At 43.8% G+C, this 19,058-nt stretch overlaps 1 protein-coding gene across 1 annotated transcript in view; it reads left to right on the top strand.

Moving 5' to 3' along the window:
• The window catches only part of hydin (HYDIN axonemal central pair apparatus protein), a 1,114,396-nt gene that overhangs the window by 1,070,218 nt on the left and 25,120 nt on the right, over positions 1-19,058 (top strand). Inside the window, exons 81-82 of the mRNA XM_080187991.1 lie at positions 5,318-5,530; positions 9,527-9,690. Coding sequence (XP_080044117.1) covers positions 5,318-5,530; positions 9,527-9,690 — 377 coding nt within the window. The remainder of the gene's footprint in view (positions 1-5,317; positions 5,531-9,526; positions 9,691-19,058) is intronic.

Consider the following 19,058-nt stretch of genomic DNA (forward strand, 5'->3'; position numbering starts at 1 on the left):
AAACTCTGCACTTGCCTGGATGAATGTAGCTCCAACAACATTTAAGAAGTTTGACACGATCCAGGACAAAGCAGCCCGCTTGATTGGCAACCCATCCACAAACATTCACAGGTGCCACCATTGACACATAGCAGTAGGATTCTACAAAATGCACAGCAAGAGCTCACCAAGGCTCCTCAGGTAGGACCTTCCAAACCCATCACCATTACTGTTTAGAAGAACAAGAGAAGCAGGTACTTGGGAATACCAGCACCTGGCAGTTCCTCTCCATTCACCATCCTAACTTGGAAGTATATCACCATTCATTCACGATTGATGGTCAACATCCTGGAATTCCCTCCCTAACAGCACTTTGGGTGTACCTACACCACCTGGACTGCAGTGTTTTCAAAAGGCAACTCATCACAATGTCCTCAAAGGCAATTAGAGATGGGCAATGAATGCTGGACTAACATTCATACCAGCACCCTATAAATTAATTAAATAATTTGTGCTGTAACACCCAGAACTGGTCTGAGGCAAAACAAACTTCTGTTCTGTAGGCTGCAGGCCCAGCTGGAACCACCAGCAGTGCTGAATGAGGTGCATCAACAAACTGTGCTGCTTTATCCACATTATCAAGCAGGACATCTGGACTGCTGTTTCATACAAGGAATGATGACAATTGTTGTTGATGTACCAGTTCTTCATAGATGTGTCCCAAAACCATGCTCGTAAAGAGTCTTAATACCTAGGCACAATTTTCCATCTCACTTTTGTAATTTCATTACATCTTGTCCACACTCAATATGTATGAAGACATGATACAAGTTTTACATAAGTGCCCATACCAGCTGTTGCATACTCTTACCCAAGACTGCTGCCTTGAAGAGCTTCCATCATTATTTCCCAGATCTTTTACAGGTAGCTAGAGGCTGCTTCAAGGGATGAAAGGGAGAATAGTGCTGCCACACCTTATCGTTATTTGAATGTTGGGCACGGTCAGCTCAATTGCTCACATCCAGTTACCCTGACAGTATGATGTTGGGCTAACCTGAGAGTATGGTGGAACAGCATAGAGCAGACAGGATGGAATCATATACAGAAAGACAAGACAGTTTATCCTCCTTGAAGGACATTGGTAAATTTGTGTGCATTTTCCAGTAATCTAGATTAGATATTTTTCTCTTCTGGTCATCCACAGATTCACAAAATTCAAATCAGCAACTTTAAATTAACAGTCTTGTAATTTCTGGATCTATACCTGCGGCACAATTAATCCTGGTCATGCACACCAAACAAAGCCTCTGCAGAAGTTGTGATAATGAGAAGGTCTTGAGAAATTCTTGTATCTATGCAATACCACATTGGGGTCAAAGCAATAAATCCAGGTCTGCCAATAGTAATAAGAAGCAAATAATAAGATCAAATTACCCTGAATGAAGATTTTGGCATAATTGAATAAACACATAGGGAAAGGGCTGGTGTGGGAAAGAGGAATTTGTTTTCAGTAATGGAGGGAATGACTCCACCTGAACCTGAATGGGAATAGTATTGTCCAGAAGGTATAAATATTGAGATGGCAAAGGTTGTAGACTAGTGAAATGTGGAAAGAGATCTGCAAGAAATAACATGCAATTCTCACATTTGGAATATTATACAAGTTTATGTTCACATAATATAGTAAAGAGGTATCACAAAAAAGGACAAAGAACAACCCAGCACGGGAAACAGGCCCTTCAGCCCAACGAGCCCGCGCCGCCATCTTAATAAAGCATTTTCCTACACCTACCCTGCCCCGTGTGTATGCGAATGGTACCCCTATTGTAGCCAGATTCAGGGGAGAATAGTGTGGGGTCAATTTGGTACACCAATCAGCCTAAGAGCACATCTTTGGGGTGTGGGAGGAAACCGGAGCACCCGGAGGAAACCCACGCAACCACAGGGAGAATGCGCAAACTCCCACAGACACTGGCCCAAATCCATGTATCTGCACAGCTAGCAGTGATAGTCACTGAGCTGTTGTGGTGCCCGTCTGCTGGTCCAGGTTTAAGCACACACAACGACGCAAAGTACTAGGCCACTCTCGAAACATCCGAGAGCAGCCCACGCACGACCCACTGTGTGCATGCCCCTTGTTTGACAACAAGGTGGACCGACACACCTGTGGCTTAAAAGAGACAAAACATTAACATGTAGTATTACATTTCCAGTATCGTCCCGAGGCTCTGACCCTTTTTAAAACCATCTTCTATAACCTTCCATCCCTGTTTCACTCATGTGCCTATGTAAGTAAACCTTCAACAAGTCCAGCGTGCCTGCCTCCACCACCTTACTTGGTAGCACATTCCATACCCCCACAACCCTCTGTGTGAAAAACCTTCCTCTACTAACCAAATTATACTTCTCCCCCCTCACCCTTAGCTCATGACCTCTCGTAATAGTTGTCTCCAATCTAGGGAAAAGCCTGCCACTGTTGACTCTATCTATACCCTTCATTATTTTATACACCTCTATCAGATCCCCCCTTAATCTCGGTCTTTCTAAGGAGAAGAGCCCCAGTTTACCCAATCTTTCCTCATAACCTAGTCCTTCCACACCAGGCAGCATCTTGGTAAACCTCCTCTGCACTCTCTCCAGGGTCTCCACGTCCTTTTGGTAGTGAGGTGACCAGAACTGGACGCAGTACTCCAAATGCGGTCTAACCAACGTTCTGTACAACTGAAGCATTAGACAACAGCTGTTATACTGTATACCCCTTCCTATAAAGGTTAGCATTCCATAAGCTTTCTTTGCAACCTTCTCCACCTGTGTTGCCACCTTCAGAGACTTGTGCACTTGCACTCCCAGGTCCCTCTGCATTTCTATACTCTTAATTGCTCTACCTTTTATCATGTAACTCCTCCCTGCATTATTCCTTCCAAAATGCATCACCTCGCATTTGTCAGGATTAAATTCCATCTGCCATCTATCTGCCCAGTATACCAACCTATCTATATCCTGCTGTATCACCTGACAATCTTCCTTACTATCCGCCAATCCTGCCATCTTGGTGTCATGTGCAAACTTGCTGATCACACCACGTACGCCCTCTTCCAAGTCGTTTATATACATTATGAAGAGAAGAGGTCCCAGTACTGAGCCCTGCGGCACACCAGAAAAGGTAGACCAATTAAGAGTATAGAAATGCAGAGGGACCTGGGAGTGCAAGTGCAGAAGTCTCTGAAGGTGGCAACACAGGTGGAGAAGGTTGCAAAGAAAGCTTATAGAATGCTAGCCTTTATAGGAAGGGGTATAGAGTGTAAGAGCTGTCGTCTAATGCTTCAGTTGTACGGAACATTGGTTAGACCGCATTTGAAGTGACAGACCTCCAGCCAGAAAAGGACCCTTCCACTACTACTCTCTGTCTCCTGTTACCCAGCCAGTTTTCAATCCATCTAGATACCTGTCCCTGTATCCCACGTGCCTTAACCTTTTCTACCAGCCTACCGTGAGGGACTTTGTCAAATGCCTTACTAAAGTCCATATAGATGACATCAACGGCTCGCCCATCGTCAACCATTTTTGTCACCTCCTCAAAAAATTCTACCAGATTCGTAAGGCAAGACCTCCCCTGAACAAAGCCATGTTGCGTATCCCTAATCAGATCGCAACGCTCCAAATGCTTATACATCCTATCCCTAAGAATTTTTTCCAACAATTTTCCTACCACCGATGTCAAACTCGCTGGCCTATAATTACCACGGTTATCCCTACTGCCCTTTTTAAACAGCGGTACCACATTAGCTATCCTCCAGTCTTCTGGGACCTCACCTCTGTCTAAAGAAGAGACAAAGATTTGCGTCAGTGGCCCAGCAATTTCATCTTTTACCTCCCTAAGCAGCCTGGGATAAATACCATCAGGCCCCGGAGCTTTATCAGTTTTTATGCTACCTAAAAGCCCTAACACTTCCTCCCCTGTAATGGATATTTTCTTCAACTGATCTACAGCTCCCTCCAAGACATTACAAGACACCAAGCCCCTCTCCTTTGTGAATACCGATGCAAAATATTCATTCAGGATCTCCCCCATTCCCTCAGACTCGACGCATAGCTCCCCTCTTTTGTCCCTAAGAGGACCAATTTTCCCTTTAACCACTGTCTTGTTCCTAATATAAGAGTAAAATCCCTTTGGATTTTCCTTAATCCTATCAGCCAAAGCCATTTCATGCCCCCTTTTCGCCCTTCTAACTCCCCTTTTAAGCTCCCTCCTGCTCTCTCTATATTCCTCCAGCGCTCTCTCCGTTCCCAGTTGTTTAGACGTAACATATGCCGTTCTCTTCTTCCTGACCAAGTCCTCAATATCCCATTTAATCCACGGCTCTCTAATCCTGCCTTTCCCATCCTTCCTCTTTACCAGCACATGCCTTTCCTGCAACATTATCAGTTTGCCCTTGAAAGCCTCCCACTTGCCAACCGTGGACTTGCCCGCTAACAACCTCTCCCAATCAGTGTCCTTCAGTTCCTTCGTAATGCGGCTATAGCTTGCCTTCCCCCAGTTCAGCACCCTCCAGATTTACAAGAATTATATCTCAATGTGAGGTTACAAACATCAGAAAATGATGAAGAGGCTAGATTTCTCTTCTCTTGAAGGAAGGCTCAGAGTGACCTACCTCATTGCAGGCTTTAAATTATGAAAGATTTTGGTAGAGTAAATGCAGAGAAAGTGTTTCCAGTTGTGAGGAAAGATAAAAATCTATCAATACACAATAGTCACCAGGAAAACAAACTCCAAAGAAATTTCTTTACCCAGAGAGTCATGGGAATGTGGAACCCACTACCACAGGAAGGAAATGAGATGAATTATGTAGACACATTTAAAGGGATGCTGGAGAAGAATATGATGAAGTAGCGAACATGGAACTATACTGCTAGAGGTAGATAAGGAAGGAGGGCAGGAGATTCAAATGGAACAGAAGCACCATTAGGACTACACAGGACTAGTTAGATGAATGATTAATATCAGTGCTGTATGCTCTATGTCGGGGACTGGTTAGCTCAGTTTGGTAGATGGTTAACATGTAGTTCAGAATAATAGCAACTGCATGAGTTTGATTCCCATTCTGGCTAAGACCTGCCTCTGAGAGTGGAAGGTAATGGAAAACCGCCACTGGCAAAAAAAAACTGCCAAGGAAACATCTGAGGACGAAGCATCAGCAGACAATGAACTGAGGAAATGCTTTAGGACAGAGCACACATAAATTAATGTTCAATGCAATTCTTTCTAAGCTTGAATACAGCACAGGTAGTGCTAAAAAGTTCACAATTTCAGTATTATGTTTCTTTATGTTTCTTACAGGTGATCAACTTCAGTTGTCAAGTTCGGACTACACAGGTCCATGGCATTGTACTGGTCAATCGCACCAACCAGATCTGGAACCTGCAGCCTTTGATTGATGGAGAGTATTGGACTGGGCCCAAGAGTATCGTTATACAGCCTCATCAGCAGAACCAGACCTATGAGATCACATATAGGCCACTTTCCATGACACTGGACGGAAAAAAACATCAGGTAAAAATAATGCCATTTAGCACATTAGTTGGACTAACATGGAAATTAAATGCAGCACAATCCTTCTGATTCCTCTTCCCATCCAATATTTTTTCAACCAGTTCTTGCACAAAATATCTCTCTCCAACTCTCAGGAAAGAGGTATTAATCAGAAGATTATTAAATAAATTCATTCAGAAAAGCCCTGTTAGATGGTTGGCACAGACTCATCAGGCTTTCTCTGTCTTAGAATCAGTATATGTTTTTTAGCATTTGGCCTTTCAAATTTGCAACGCTGTTTAGGTATCAGCCATTATTACACAAAATGGGAGGATAGGAGAGGGGGCTTGGGGGTGATGATTGAAACACTTTTTTTTAGGTTAGCATTTGAAAAAAGAAAGTATCAATTGGTACAAGAAAGTAGAAAAAATAGAATGAGGCCAGTTATTTCCAGTGGCTGAGCCGGATTTGGCACAGGTTTATCTGAGATCGGCATGGGTATGATGAGACATATAAGGCCTCCTTTTGTGCTGAAATCCCTGTGATTCTAAAAGCATGGAAAATGTATTGGGTTGCAAATGGGGGCTGGTACCATGGTGCCAAACCAGAAATCTATCAGCAAAGGCACAGGGACAAACCACCCTATTCCTGTGGAACTTCAGACCATTGTATAAGCAACTGAGTTTATCATTTTCAGCATGGTCCATTCACATATATAATTACCATAAGCTTCTTTGGTGTTTTAATACCAATGGAGCATTTTTTATAGGAAGAATCTACCTGCGTAGAATGATAGAATCCCTTCAGTACAGAGAGAAGCCATTCAGCCCATCGAGCATGCACTGGCAACAATCCACCCAGGTCCTATCCCCATAATCCCATGTATTTATCCAGCTAATATCCCTGACACTAAGGGGCAATTTAACATGACCAATCAGTTTAACATACACATCTTTGGATTGTGGAAGAAAACCAGAGCACCCGGAGAAAACCTACGCAGACATGGAGAGAACGTGTAAACTCCACACATTGTTACGCAAGACCGGAATTGAACCCAGGTCCTGGTGCTGTGAGACAGCAGTGCTAACCACTGTGCTACCCTGCAATCCCTTGAGAGTTAATGTTCTTTGCTAACTGGATTGGTTGCATCTCCTACATTATAATAGGTAAAAGGGATTTAACAATTCTTCATTGGCTTTGGGAAGTCCTACTATGTGAAAGGTATAAAAAAAACAACTTCACTTTTTATTGTTGTAGGGAGTGGAGAGAAAGCATTGATATATCCCAAAAGTATATAACTTCTTTAGTATTGAAAGATCTAACTCCAGTACAAATACAATAGTGACATAATACAATCTGTGAGGTCAGAAGTTCTATAATGCTCCTGATGCATTTGGTACTTGGTAATTGGTGAGCTAATCAATTGCAATATAACGGCTGAATGCCTGTTTCATGGGAGAAACTTCAGCATTGGTTGCTCTTTCCTTGTCGCTGGCCGTGACTGGGCTACTCACCATGGAGACCTTCAATCTCCTTTCCTTCAACAGGAAATTAATGGACCAGATGTTGCTGCATTGATGGATTTGGTGATGAAATTTGGATTATATAGCTCATCGCTGGCATTGCACTAAATTTGGGTCAGAAATTACCGGAATGTCGGTATAAGTGTTGCAACTGAAATATTATGAATGTTATTTCCAAGAGAATAAAGTGCACTCCATGAAACAATGAAGATAGGAGGTATTTCCAGCACCTTCTCTGGGATCAGGGCATTCCCAAAGCCAATGAACTGCTTTTTAAAGTGTTGTCCCTGCTGTCATGCAGAAACCATTGCAACTCCAGCTTCTAAAGGAATGTCACTGTTCTCATATCACAACCCCTGTCTTTGATAGATTTGTCACAGATCAAACTGATTGGATTACTGGTGACATCAGAAGCTCAAAGTCTTCTTGAATCAAAAAAGATTACTGACTCAATAAGAATCAATCTCTATTTGTTACTTTTTCCTCCTAAACTGCCAATAATCTGTCTCAGATAATTCATATCTAAAATATTATTTTCCAAAATAAATGTATCTAATCTATAAAACCTTGTTAGGTCACATATGGAGTACTGTTCACAGTTCTGGTCATCGTCATGTAAAGAGAATGTTGAGGCACTAAAGAAAGAACAAAAACAAATTTACAAGGATGACACCATTACAGTTAGGTTATCAAGGAAGGATGAACAACCTGGAAAAAGGCTGAGAAGTAATCATAGAATCCCTACAGTACAGGAGGAGGTCATTCAGCCCATCAAGTAGCACTGACAACAATCCCACCTAGGCCCTATCCCCATAACCCCACATATGTACCCCACTAATCCCTCTAACCTGCACATCTCAAGACACTAAGGGACAATTTAGCATGGCCAATACCCCCAACCCATCTTTGGACTGTGGGAGAAAATTGAGGCACCCAGAGGGAACCCATGCAGACAGGAGAAGAACATACAAACTCCACACAGACACTGACCCAAGCCAGGAATCGAACCCAGGTCCCTGCAGCAATGGGGTAATAGTGCTAAACACTGTGCCACCCTGCCACCCTAGAGTATCTAATAGAATACTTTAAAATTATGGAAAGGTTGCTAGAGTAGATAGATAGTGTGTTTCCAGTTGTAAGGAAGAGCAAAAGCAGAGGCCATCAACATAATATGGGCATCAAGAAATCCAATAGAGAATTCAGAAGAAATTTCTTTACCCAGTGTTAAGAATGTGAAAACTCTACTACAGGAAGTGATTGAGGTGAATAGTATAGATGCATTTAAGGAGAGGCTAACCATGCTCATACAAATAAAGATCTGTGCTGATACAGTTAGATGCAGAAGGGTGAGATGAAGTTCGGATGGAAATTAAATACCAACATGGATTGAAGCAGCTCAATAATATGTCCCTGTGCTTCATACTCCCTGAAATTCTGTTTAATTTGCATTTGGATGGGTAATCTCCTTCTGATGGTCAGAAAAACTTTGCCTGTTTCCCCAGGGTTGAGTATAGATCAGTACCTTTCTGTCTCCTCAGGGTTGAGTGTTGATCAGTGTCCCTTTGTTTCCCCAGGGTTCAGTATTGATAAGTATCTCCCTGTTTTCCCAGGGTTCAGTATTAATCAGTGTCTCTCTCTTTCCTCAGGGCTGAGTATTGATCAATATCTCCCTGTTCCCCAGGGTTCAGTATTGGTTAGTATATCTCTGTTTCCCCAGGGCTCAGTATTAATCAGTATCTCTGTTTCCCCAGTGTTGAGTATTGATCAGTACCTCTCTGTTTCCCCAGAGTTGAGTATGGATTAGTAATTTGGTGTTTCCCCAGGATTGAGTATTGATCAGTTTCTTTCTGTTTCCCCAGTGTTCAGTATTAATCAGTACCTTTCTGTTTTCAGGATTCAGTACTGATTAGTATCTCTCTATTTCCCCACGGTTGAGTATTGATTAGTAATCCCCAAGGTTGAGTATTAATCAGTATCTCTCTGTTTTCCCAGGGTTCAGTATAAACCAGTATCTTTCTGTTTCCAGAGTTCAGTATTGATTAGTATTTTGGTGTTTCTCTAGGGTTCAGTGTTAATCAGTACCTCTCTGTTCCCCCAGCGTTGAGTATTGATTAGTATCTCTCTGTTTCCTCAGGGCTCAGTATTAATCAATACCTCTCTGTTTTCCCAGTGTTCAGTATTGATCAGTATCTCTCTCTTTCCCCAGAGATCAGTGTTAATCAGTATCTCTCTGTTTCCCCATGGTTAAATCTTGATGAGTATCTGTCCATTTCTCCAGGGTTCAGTATTGATGAGTATCTTTCTATTTCCCCAGGATTGAATATTGAGTAGTATCTCTCTGTTTCCCCAGTGTTGAGTATTGATCCTTATCTCTCTGTTTCCCTAGACTTGAGTATTGATCAGTATCTCTCTGTTTCCCCAGTGTTGAGTATTGATCCTTATCTCTCTGTTTCCCTAGACTTGAGTATTGATCAGTATCTCTCTGTTTCCCCAGGGTTCTGTCTTTTTCCCACTGCCGGATGGTACAGGAATGCTCTATATCTTACACGGAACTGCTGAGCCCCCGAAGGCTGTCGCAATTGTAAATCGTGAGGTGCCTTGCAAGATCTCACACACTGTGTTGTTGTCAATCCACAACTGGCTCCCCAGACTACAACGGTAGGAACAAAGTTGCTGTAGTAATGTCTGAGGGAATAATTCTTAATTATAGACACTCAATGAACCATTTTGGAAAGTCAGCTGAGCACAGGATCTGGTGGGTGATGCTGATCTTTAGTTTCATGGCTTGCTGATAATTACTGTCTAGATATACATGTTGAGAATATTACTGAGTAAGGTACAGTAGGGTGGCCTGTATATCCAATATGTGCCAACACTTCCTTGGGACAAAGATTGGAAACTCCATGGAGAGATGGATGCTCGCATGTGGAGATAATTATCCTGTCATATTTCACAAGGATGATATATTCTGCAGCACATATTCAAGACCTTCCTAAATTTGTTTCATTTTAGTCAACACAATTACCTGGCAGAATGGTCAGCTTGACTCTTGGTGGCCCTTCTATCTTTGAATCTAAAGATTGTAGTTCCAGACTCAACTCCAGGATTTGAATAAATAATTTGAGTCGACACTCCTGTAAAGAGCTGAGATAATAGTTCAGGCGGAAGCTGAAGATCTTCTGCCACCATATGAAGTTCCTGTGTCCTGGACAATATTCCTCCCTCACTTCCAAAGGCAGAATAATTAGTCATCCATCCCATTTTTAGTGTGAAGATTGTCTTCTGATATAGCCTACACAACTATGAGTGCAAGCAGGATGGGTGGATGGGTTAAATGCGGGTAACATGTCAGCACTTGAATAAATAACATAAGGTTTAAAATCCAAATCAACATAGAAGAATACATTCTAAAACAAAGTCATCTGCTTGAAATAAGATGAAGTGTAAGTTGGATGAAGGGAGGTGAAAGAAATGAAAGACTTACATTTTTGTAATGCTTTACTTGACCAAGGATATCCCAAAATGCATTATAGTCAATACTGTATTTATCGAAGTGTGCTAATTGTTGTGACATAGAAAATGAACACTCTGGCAGGTACTTCCTTGACAGAATATAAACCTGCAATGCAGGTAACCCTAACACTTTACATTATTTTGCTGGGAAACTCCCTGATTAAAATATTTTTTAATATGGTTGATAGGCCAACTCAATACTACATTAATCAGAGAGCTCATATTCTAAGAGGTCCACTTCATGGGCCTCATTAAAGTCATTACATTCCTCCCTGTCTAGATCTAAGCCAGGAACCTCAGCGGTTCATTCATCTTGAGTGCCTTTTGAGGTGTTAAAGTGCCAGGTCTGGTTCCTCAAGCTCGATGTCTTAGGTAGGCAATGTGTAGTGAACTAGTGCTCGTCTCTTTTGATTAAACCATTAAAGTTCAGGTTCACTCCCTTCTTTGGGCAGCATGGGTGTAGATGCAACTAAGTTCACCCTGTCCATTTCGGACTCAGAGATTCCTCCAGCAGGATATGAAAAGCGGGAGCTGGTGGTCTCAGAGATTTTCCTGAGGCTCCTGATATGCAGGGCATTGCTGGTTCCTGGATGTCCTGACAGCTCAAAGAACTTTCAAATAGTTTAGGTGTTTTCTCAGTATTGCATCCCCTACATGGACTTTATAAGATAGCAGTCCTGTCTGAGTCAGCTGTGCCTTGTAACTATGCAGGGCCATTCCCTTGATTTTTCATTGAGATTTTATCCCCTGCCTTTAGGTGTCTCTCGTGGCTGGTGTTGTTGTGGACTTGGCACTGGGCTCCCACCCTCCCCACAAAATTCAGGAAGATCAGGCTCAACCTGCAGGTTACCATGAGCAATGCGGCTGGCATTATCGCAGTAGTTACATGGGGTGTCGTTCGGTAATCAAACAGATATCTGGAAAGTTTGGTGTCCAAAGAGGCTGCAGGCTGTTTCTTTCATGGTTTGGACTGCTCTTTCTGTCAGTCGATGGATGATATGGTGCCATCCTAATATTTCAAATTCCATTCAACTTCATAAAATAGGTCAAAGGGAATGATGAAGGGACAGAGCCCCAAAAGCTTGTGGCGTTTACTACCAAATAAACTTGATGGACTTTAACCTGGTGTTGTGAGACTCCTTACACAGAATAAAAGCAACATCATGATTCTTGCCAGGAAAACAGACAATTATCAGCCAAATGTACTGAATATTTTCACATACCAGCAGCATGATGGTAATGGTTTATCTCAGCATTCAAATTTGGTGCTGAGAAAGCCACCTTGTGTGCAGTCAACAATAATCTGTACTATGGGGAAGCTCACTATCCTGGTTAAACCAGGCATAGTTTTCATTATTTCTTGGTAGAGATCACAATGGCTTTGGCATGATTAACATGCATGAATATACTGAAGTCAATTTCCATGCAAATACAGGACACTTAGCCAAGTCTACAAAGGTGGGATCAGTATTGAAGGCATTCTCACAGGATTCCAAAAAGCATATCTCATGCATAATCACCACACTTGTGCACACACTGGGACTTTCTTTGGGTCCTGTCATGTAGTTCACCACTCATTCAGTCAGAAGATCCAGACCACTAAAATCCAATTTTCTTGTATAAAGGATGTGTCCCCTCTGATGGCAAAATTAGAAGGTGTTCCAGATGTCCCCTACTCCAGCCTAGAAGGTTTAGAGTAACCATCAGTTGCATAGCCATTGGTAGCATCATTCTTGCCTTGCTCTGAAGTTACAGATCTGCCTAAAACTGATGTTGGATGGATTTTTGTGAGCATCTCCTTCTGATTGAAGTAAGAGACATTCTCCCAGAAGAGCTAGGAAGATACGGCATCTTGCTGGGAGTCTTTCTTCACCACCCTCTCCTCACGCTGTGAACAGCTTATCCTCTGCTGCCTTTACTTTATCTCCTGCTCATTGTGTAGTCCAAGGGAGATGGTATAGAATCAGTCATTGGGAGCAAGTGATCTGACCATGGTGAGAACCAGGATCTCTTCCACATGCAGCTTCATTCCTTGTCAACTTCACTAACTGTAAACAATTCCTCAAACACAAAAACCTCACAAATTCAAACAAAGGTGATGAACTCACACTGTGCTCTTTTATTATATACTTTTTATTTTCTCATTATGATTTTCTAAATTTTTAAGTTTTTTTTAAATTTTAAAATATTTTTTAATATGGCTGAACCTATGTCTGTCTGTGATCCCAGAGAAAAAGAAAGTACTTAGCAATTTTGGGAAAATTCACATCTTGTTATCTCTGAGGATCCACTAACAATCACCTGAGGACTACAAGTCAAATTCAAAGAGAGGTATACAATGTCAGTTTGCTTGCCAGTAGGAGACAGAGGGTTTGCTAAGACAAAAGACCCCTCAAACATTCCATTCAACTCATAATGGCTGGGATGTTTGGCAACCTTTGGCATTGGGCACACAGAAGATCTGCTCAGGATCAGCACGGGCAGCTCCATCTACCCTGCTTCTGTTGGAAGTTCTGCGCCATTGATACAGGACTGATTGCCAATCTCATCTTGTAAACACCACCAGAAAAGTGAATTCTACATGAATAGTTTTCAGCCTGCCATGAAGAAATACCTCAGTGGACTTTGATTCTGAACTCTATAATTCAAGTGAACCAATATTTATTTTCCATTTACAAATGGGTGATGAGAGAAGTGAGTGCTGTTTAAATCAATCCCCACTCCTGTCCATAACACAGAGAATACTGAAAGTTATAGCTTAAGCAACCAATTCTCCTTTAATTATCCTTGAACATTTTTGTGCCAATCCATTGAACACAATGCTTTCCTCGGTACTTTCCTTGATTTCATGAATCCTTTCCTTGGACTCCTGCAATGCACCATTTGTACATTCTGTCCCTGGTATATCATTGGGTGAATGCAGTGTTTTGCCTCAGACCCAAGACTCCTCATAGGGACACAACCTTACCACCCATTCATACCATGCTTCTGCTGTAGCAAAGGCGGAGAATTTGGCAACAAGCCAAATCTCTGTTCATTACAATGGTGTTTTAAATAATAATATAAGTAACACGACTAACAAGATTCTTATTGTCTACCAGGGTGAGATTTGATTGAGATCCCAGGTTTATTTGTTTACCTTGCAGCTCCATCCATACCTTTATGGGTGTGATCTTATGGAAAAGATTCTAAATGCCAAACGAATCAGAAAGTTTCAGACTGATTTTTGGGCCCCTCCTCCCCAGGAGCATCCTCCTGGTTGCCCCCCTCCTCCTCCTCTGAGGAGTCCCCACTGCTGTGTGAGGTTATGGATTGCACAGCAGACCACCACGATACGGGAGACTATAAGATAGCTGTACTGGGGGCCCGGTCAATGCGGTCCAGTAGTGGAAGTGCACCTTTAGGAGCCCAATGCACTGCTCGATAATGGACTGGATGGCTGAGTGGGCCTAAGAACATAAGAAATAGGAGCAGGAGTAGGCCATCTAGCCCTTCAAGCCTGCCCCGCCATTCAATAAGATCATGGCTGATCTGTAGTGGCTCAGTTCCACTTTCCCGCTTTCTCCCCATAACCCTTAATTCCCTTACCTACCAAAAACCTATCTATCCGTGTCTTAAATATATTTAGCGAGGTAGCCTCCACCACTTCAACGGGCAGAGAATTCCAGAGATTCACCACCCTTTGAGTGAAGAAGTTCCTCCTCAACTCCGTTCTAAACTGCCCCCCCTTATCTTGAGGCTGTGCCCTCTAGTCCTGCTGCCCTTTCTGAGCAGGAAGAATCTCTCTACCTCCACCCTATCCATCCCCTTCATTATCTTATACGTCTCTATAAGATCCCCCCTCATCCTTTTAAACTCCAATGAGCACAGACCCAGTCTATTCAGCTTCTCTTCATAGTCCAACCCCCTCATCTCCAGTATCAGCCTAGTGAACCTCCTCTGCACTCCCTCCAAGGCCAAAATATCCTTGTGCAAGTGCGGCGACCAAAACTGCACACAGTACTCCAGCTGCGGCCTCACCAGTGCCCTGTACAGTCGCAGCAAGACCTCCCTGCTTTTATATTCTATCCCCCTCACTATAAAGGCCAGCATCCCATTCGCCTTCTTGATCACCTGCTGCCCCTGCAGACTGGGTTTTTGCGACTCATGCACAAGGACCCCCAGGTCCCTCTGCACGTAGCATGCTGCAGCTTTTCGCCCTTTAAATAGTAATCCTTCCTACTATTATTTCTGCCAAAGTGGATAACCTCACACTTGCTAACATTGTACTCCATCTGCCAGGTCCTCGCCCTCTTGCTCAGTCTATCTAGATTCCTCTGCAGACTTTCCATACCCTCCGCACAATTTGCTTTTCCACTTAACTTCATGTCATCAGCAAATTTCGACACCCTACACTCAGCCCCCTCCTCCAGATCATCTATATAAATGGTAAATAGTTGAGGCCCCAGCACCGATCCCTGCGGCATTCCACTAGTCACCAACCGCCAATCAGAATAACCTCATTGTATCGGGTCTCTGACTCACTATTAGCATCATTAGCCAAGTCCTTAGTGGGTTGCCCTTAACCCCCAAAGTGGCACGAGCTCAAACCCAAAGCCAAACATCTATACAATCTCTGCCCCATCCCATCACATACTGCACCTGCCACCTCCCCCCACCCACTGGTGATCAGAGATGCTTTGCTACCGCTATGCCTGAAACTGACTTTTATGCAGGCGTTTTTCTCACCAGCGTGACACCTGTTGCTGTGGTCTTTAAGACCATAAAATATAGGTGCAGTATTAGGCCCATCAAGTCTGCTCCGCCATTCAATCATGGCGGATATGCTTCTCATCCCAATTCTCCTGCCTTCTCCCCATAACCCTCAATCCCTTTATTGTTCAAGACACCCAATGACCTTGCCTCCACAGACCTCTGCAGCAATGAATTCCACAGATTCACCTCTGGCTGACGAAATTCACTCTGTTTAGGCCTCTCAGTATTCTGTAAGTTTCGATTAGATTCCCCCCTCACCCTTCTAAACATCAAGTATAGGCCCAGACTCCTCAATTGCTCCTTATATAACAAACCCTTCATTCCTGGGATCATTCCTGTAAACCTGCTCTGGACCCCTTCCACAGCCAGCACAACCGTCCTTAGGTATGGAGCCCAAAACTGCTCACAATATTCCAAATGGGGTCTGACCAGAGTCCAAAAATAGGTGGGTTAGGTTGATTGGCCATGCTAAATTGTCCCTTAGTGTTAGGGAGATGTCAAAAGGATTAGTAGAGTAAATATGTGGGGTTACAGGGATAGAGCCAGGTTGGAATTGTTGTCAATGCAGGCTCGATGGGCTGAATGGCCCCCTTCTGCATTGTAGGTATTCTCTTGATTTTTGATTTTGATTTGACTTATTATTGTCACATGTATTAACATACAGTGAAAAATATCATTTTTTGCGTGCTATGCAGACAAAGCATACCATTCATAGAGAAGGAATTGAGAGAATGCAGAATGTAGTGTGTTACAGTCGTAGCTAGGGTGTAGAGAAAGATTAATTCAATGCAAGGTAAGTCCATTCAAAAGTCTGACAGCAGCAGGGAAAAAGCTGTAGTTGAGTTGGTTGGTACATGACCTCAGACTTTTATATCTTTTTCCTGATGGAAGAAGGTGGAAGAAAGAATGTCCAGGGTGGGTGGGGTCCTTAATTATGTTGGCTGCTTTGCCAAGGCAGCAGGAAGTTGACTAAATAGAGTCAACAGATGGGAGACTGGTTTGTATGATGGATTGGGCTACTTTCACGAATTTTTGTAGCTCTTTGCGGTCTTGGGCAGAGCAGGAGCCATACCAAGCTATGATATAACCAGAAAGAATGCTTTCTATGGTGCATCTGTAAAAGTTCTATGATTCTATTCTATGATACTAATACAGCCTCATCAGTACATCCCTGCCCTTGTATTCTAGCCCTTTAGAAATGAATGCCAACATTGAACTTGTCCTCCTAACTGCCACCTGAATCTGCATGTTAACCTTAAGAGAGTCCTGAAACAGGACTGCCAAATCCCTTTGCGCACCAAATTTCCAAATTTCCCCATTTAGAAAATAGTCTACACCTTTATTCTTCCAACCAAAGTGCTTAATCTCACACTTGCCATTTTTTTTCCCCACTCTCCTAGCCTGTCTAAGTCATTCTGCAGCCACCCAACTTCTTCAATACTTCAGGCCCAATTTTACTATCGGGTCGCGCCTGTTTTCGGGCGCAAAATCTTGGTAAACTTGGGCATGAGGCAAGTAGTGTGATCCGCGCCTGCCTCTGTACCCATTCCCCCTTTACCAGAAATGGCCACCGTCAGTACCACGCCTGAAATGGACACAGTGTCAGTTTAAATGCATTTAAATTGACTTCATGGGCTGCACGCCCAAACTTACTGGCACTTCCAGATGGCTGTGTGGTGGGGAGAGGGAGGGTCAGATGGCTCTCTGGTGGGAGGGCGGTAGGGAGGCAGACAGATGGCTCTCTGGTGGGGCAGAGGTGGGTCAGATGGCTCTCTTGTCGGGGGGGGGGGGCGGTGGGAAGGAAGGTGAGTCAGATGACTTTCTGGGGGGGAAGGGAGGAGGGTCAGTGGTTCTCTGGTGAGAAGATAGGACGACAGGCTAGATGGCTCTCTAGTGGGTGGGTGGGTGGGTGGGGGGGAGTTCGCTGCCACTCTGTGTGCAATTTGTGGGGGAAAGAGGGTTCGCTGTCACTTTGCATGCGATTGGTTGGGGGGGAAGGGGAGTCCACTGCCAGCCACTCTGCATGCAATTGGTGGGCAGGAAGGGGGGATGTGCTGCGACCCTGCATGCAATCAGTGAGTGGGAAGAGGCAAAGGGCCACAGGCAGTCTGGATAGTGGTGGGGTGGGGGGGGGGGGGGGGGGGGGGGGGCTGCGGATAATGGGGTCAGTTATGCTGTGGGGGCCAGGGGGAGGCATTATCCAGCCTGGGGGCAATGTAATAGGGGAGCATTTTAAATTTTTTTTCCTGCGCATGTGCAGTTGAAGGCTCAGATCGGAACTGCAGTGCTTCAGGTGCGTTAAGCCCCACCCACAGGCTTCTGCAGTATGAATCAGAATTGCTGCTTTTTTTCAGGTAGAGTGCATATGGGGGCGCCTGAGAATGGGTCTAAAAGTTGGATCTGAAACACTCTCAGTTTCAAGTTTGACCAGCACTTAGAATTAAAATGGTAAAATAGGGCCTTACCTGTCCCTCACCATCTGGAAATTTAGAAACCATGCCCAAAGTTCCATCTTCCAGATCATTAACATATGTAATGAAAAGTTGTGGTCCCAAAAGTGACCCCTGTAGAACACCACTAGTCACCAGTTGCCATCTTGAAAAGGACCCCATTATCCCCATTTCCTGCCTTTTGTCAGGCAATCTTCTATCCATGCCAATACCTTACCTCTAACACCATTGGCTCTTAGCTTATTTAGCAGCTTCCTGTAACACACCTTGTCAACGACTTTCTGGAAATCCAAATAAATTACATTCACTGGCTCTCCTTTGTCTAATTTCTTTGTTAACTCCTCAAAGAATTAAGGTAAGGTGCGGTGGGGGGGGGGGCGATTTTTCCCTACTTGGAAATTATACAGAAATGCATGCAGACACATGCAAATTGACATTTTGCCCATTTTGAGCACGATCCTCATCACATCTGGAAAGTGTTTCACATGATGGGAGGTAGCAGGAAAACAGCATGATGCTTGTTATTGTCTTCTCAAGCAATCTTACAACCTTGCCATAAGGAACAAGGTTATAAAATCGCACCCTATGTGTTTCTGTGTCTAATATGAATCACTGAGACCATGAAGCCCCAGATTGGTCATTAATCTGCACTGAGTGGGAATGAGACTCTAATATTTCAGCATCCTGTGCTTTGAGGGCCCCCCCACAGTGGTGTGCTTTCCACCAGCGGAGGCAGCTCAGGCTGCTGGTGGGATCTTCTGGTCCTGCTGATATCTCCGGTCTTTTGCATGATTCACTTGTCCTGCTGCCAGGGGTCTTGCTGCAGGGTTTGCCTTCATCGGGACCAGAATATCCCACAGACAGGAAGGACTGGAAAATCCACTGGTCAATAGTCTGACTGGCACACACTATCCAGGATGGCACGAGTGAAGGACTGATGGTTTATTAGCACCATGGAACCCTACCTTGATATCAGCCGCAGTAACATAGAAACTGTACAGCACAGTACAGGCCCTTCGGCCCTTGGTGTTATGCTGAGCTTTGTCCGAAACCAAGATCAAGCTATCCCACTCCCTATCATTCTGGTATGCTCCATGTGCCTATCCAATAATGCTTGAAAGTTCCGAAAGTGTCCAACTCCACTATCACAGCAGACAATCCATTCCACACACCAACCACTCTCTGAGTAACGAACCTACCTTAGACATCCCTCCGATATCTCCCACAGTGAACCTTATGGTTATGCCTTCTAGTAATAGCTACATCCCCCCTGAGGAAATAGTCTCTGGACACCCACTCTATCCCCCT

This window comes from Carcharhinus amblyrhynchos, chromosome 4, assembly GCF_965287045.1.
Source record: "Carcharhinus amblyrhynchos chromosome 4, sCarAmb.v2.hapA, whole genome shotgun sequence".
Lineage (NCBI taxonomy): Eukaryota > Metazoa > Chordata > Chondrichthyes > Carcharhiniformes > Carcharhinidae > Carcharhinus > Carcharhinus amblyrhynchos.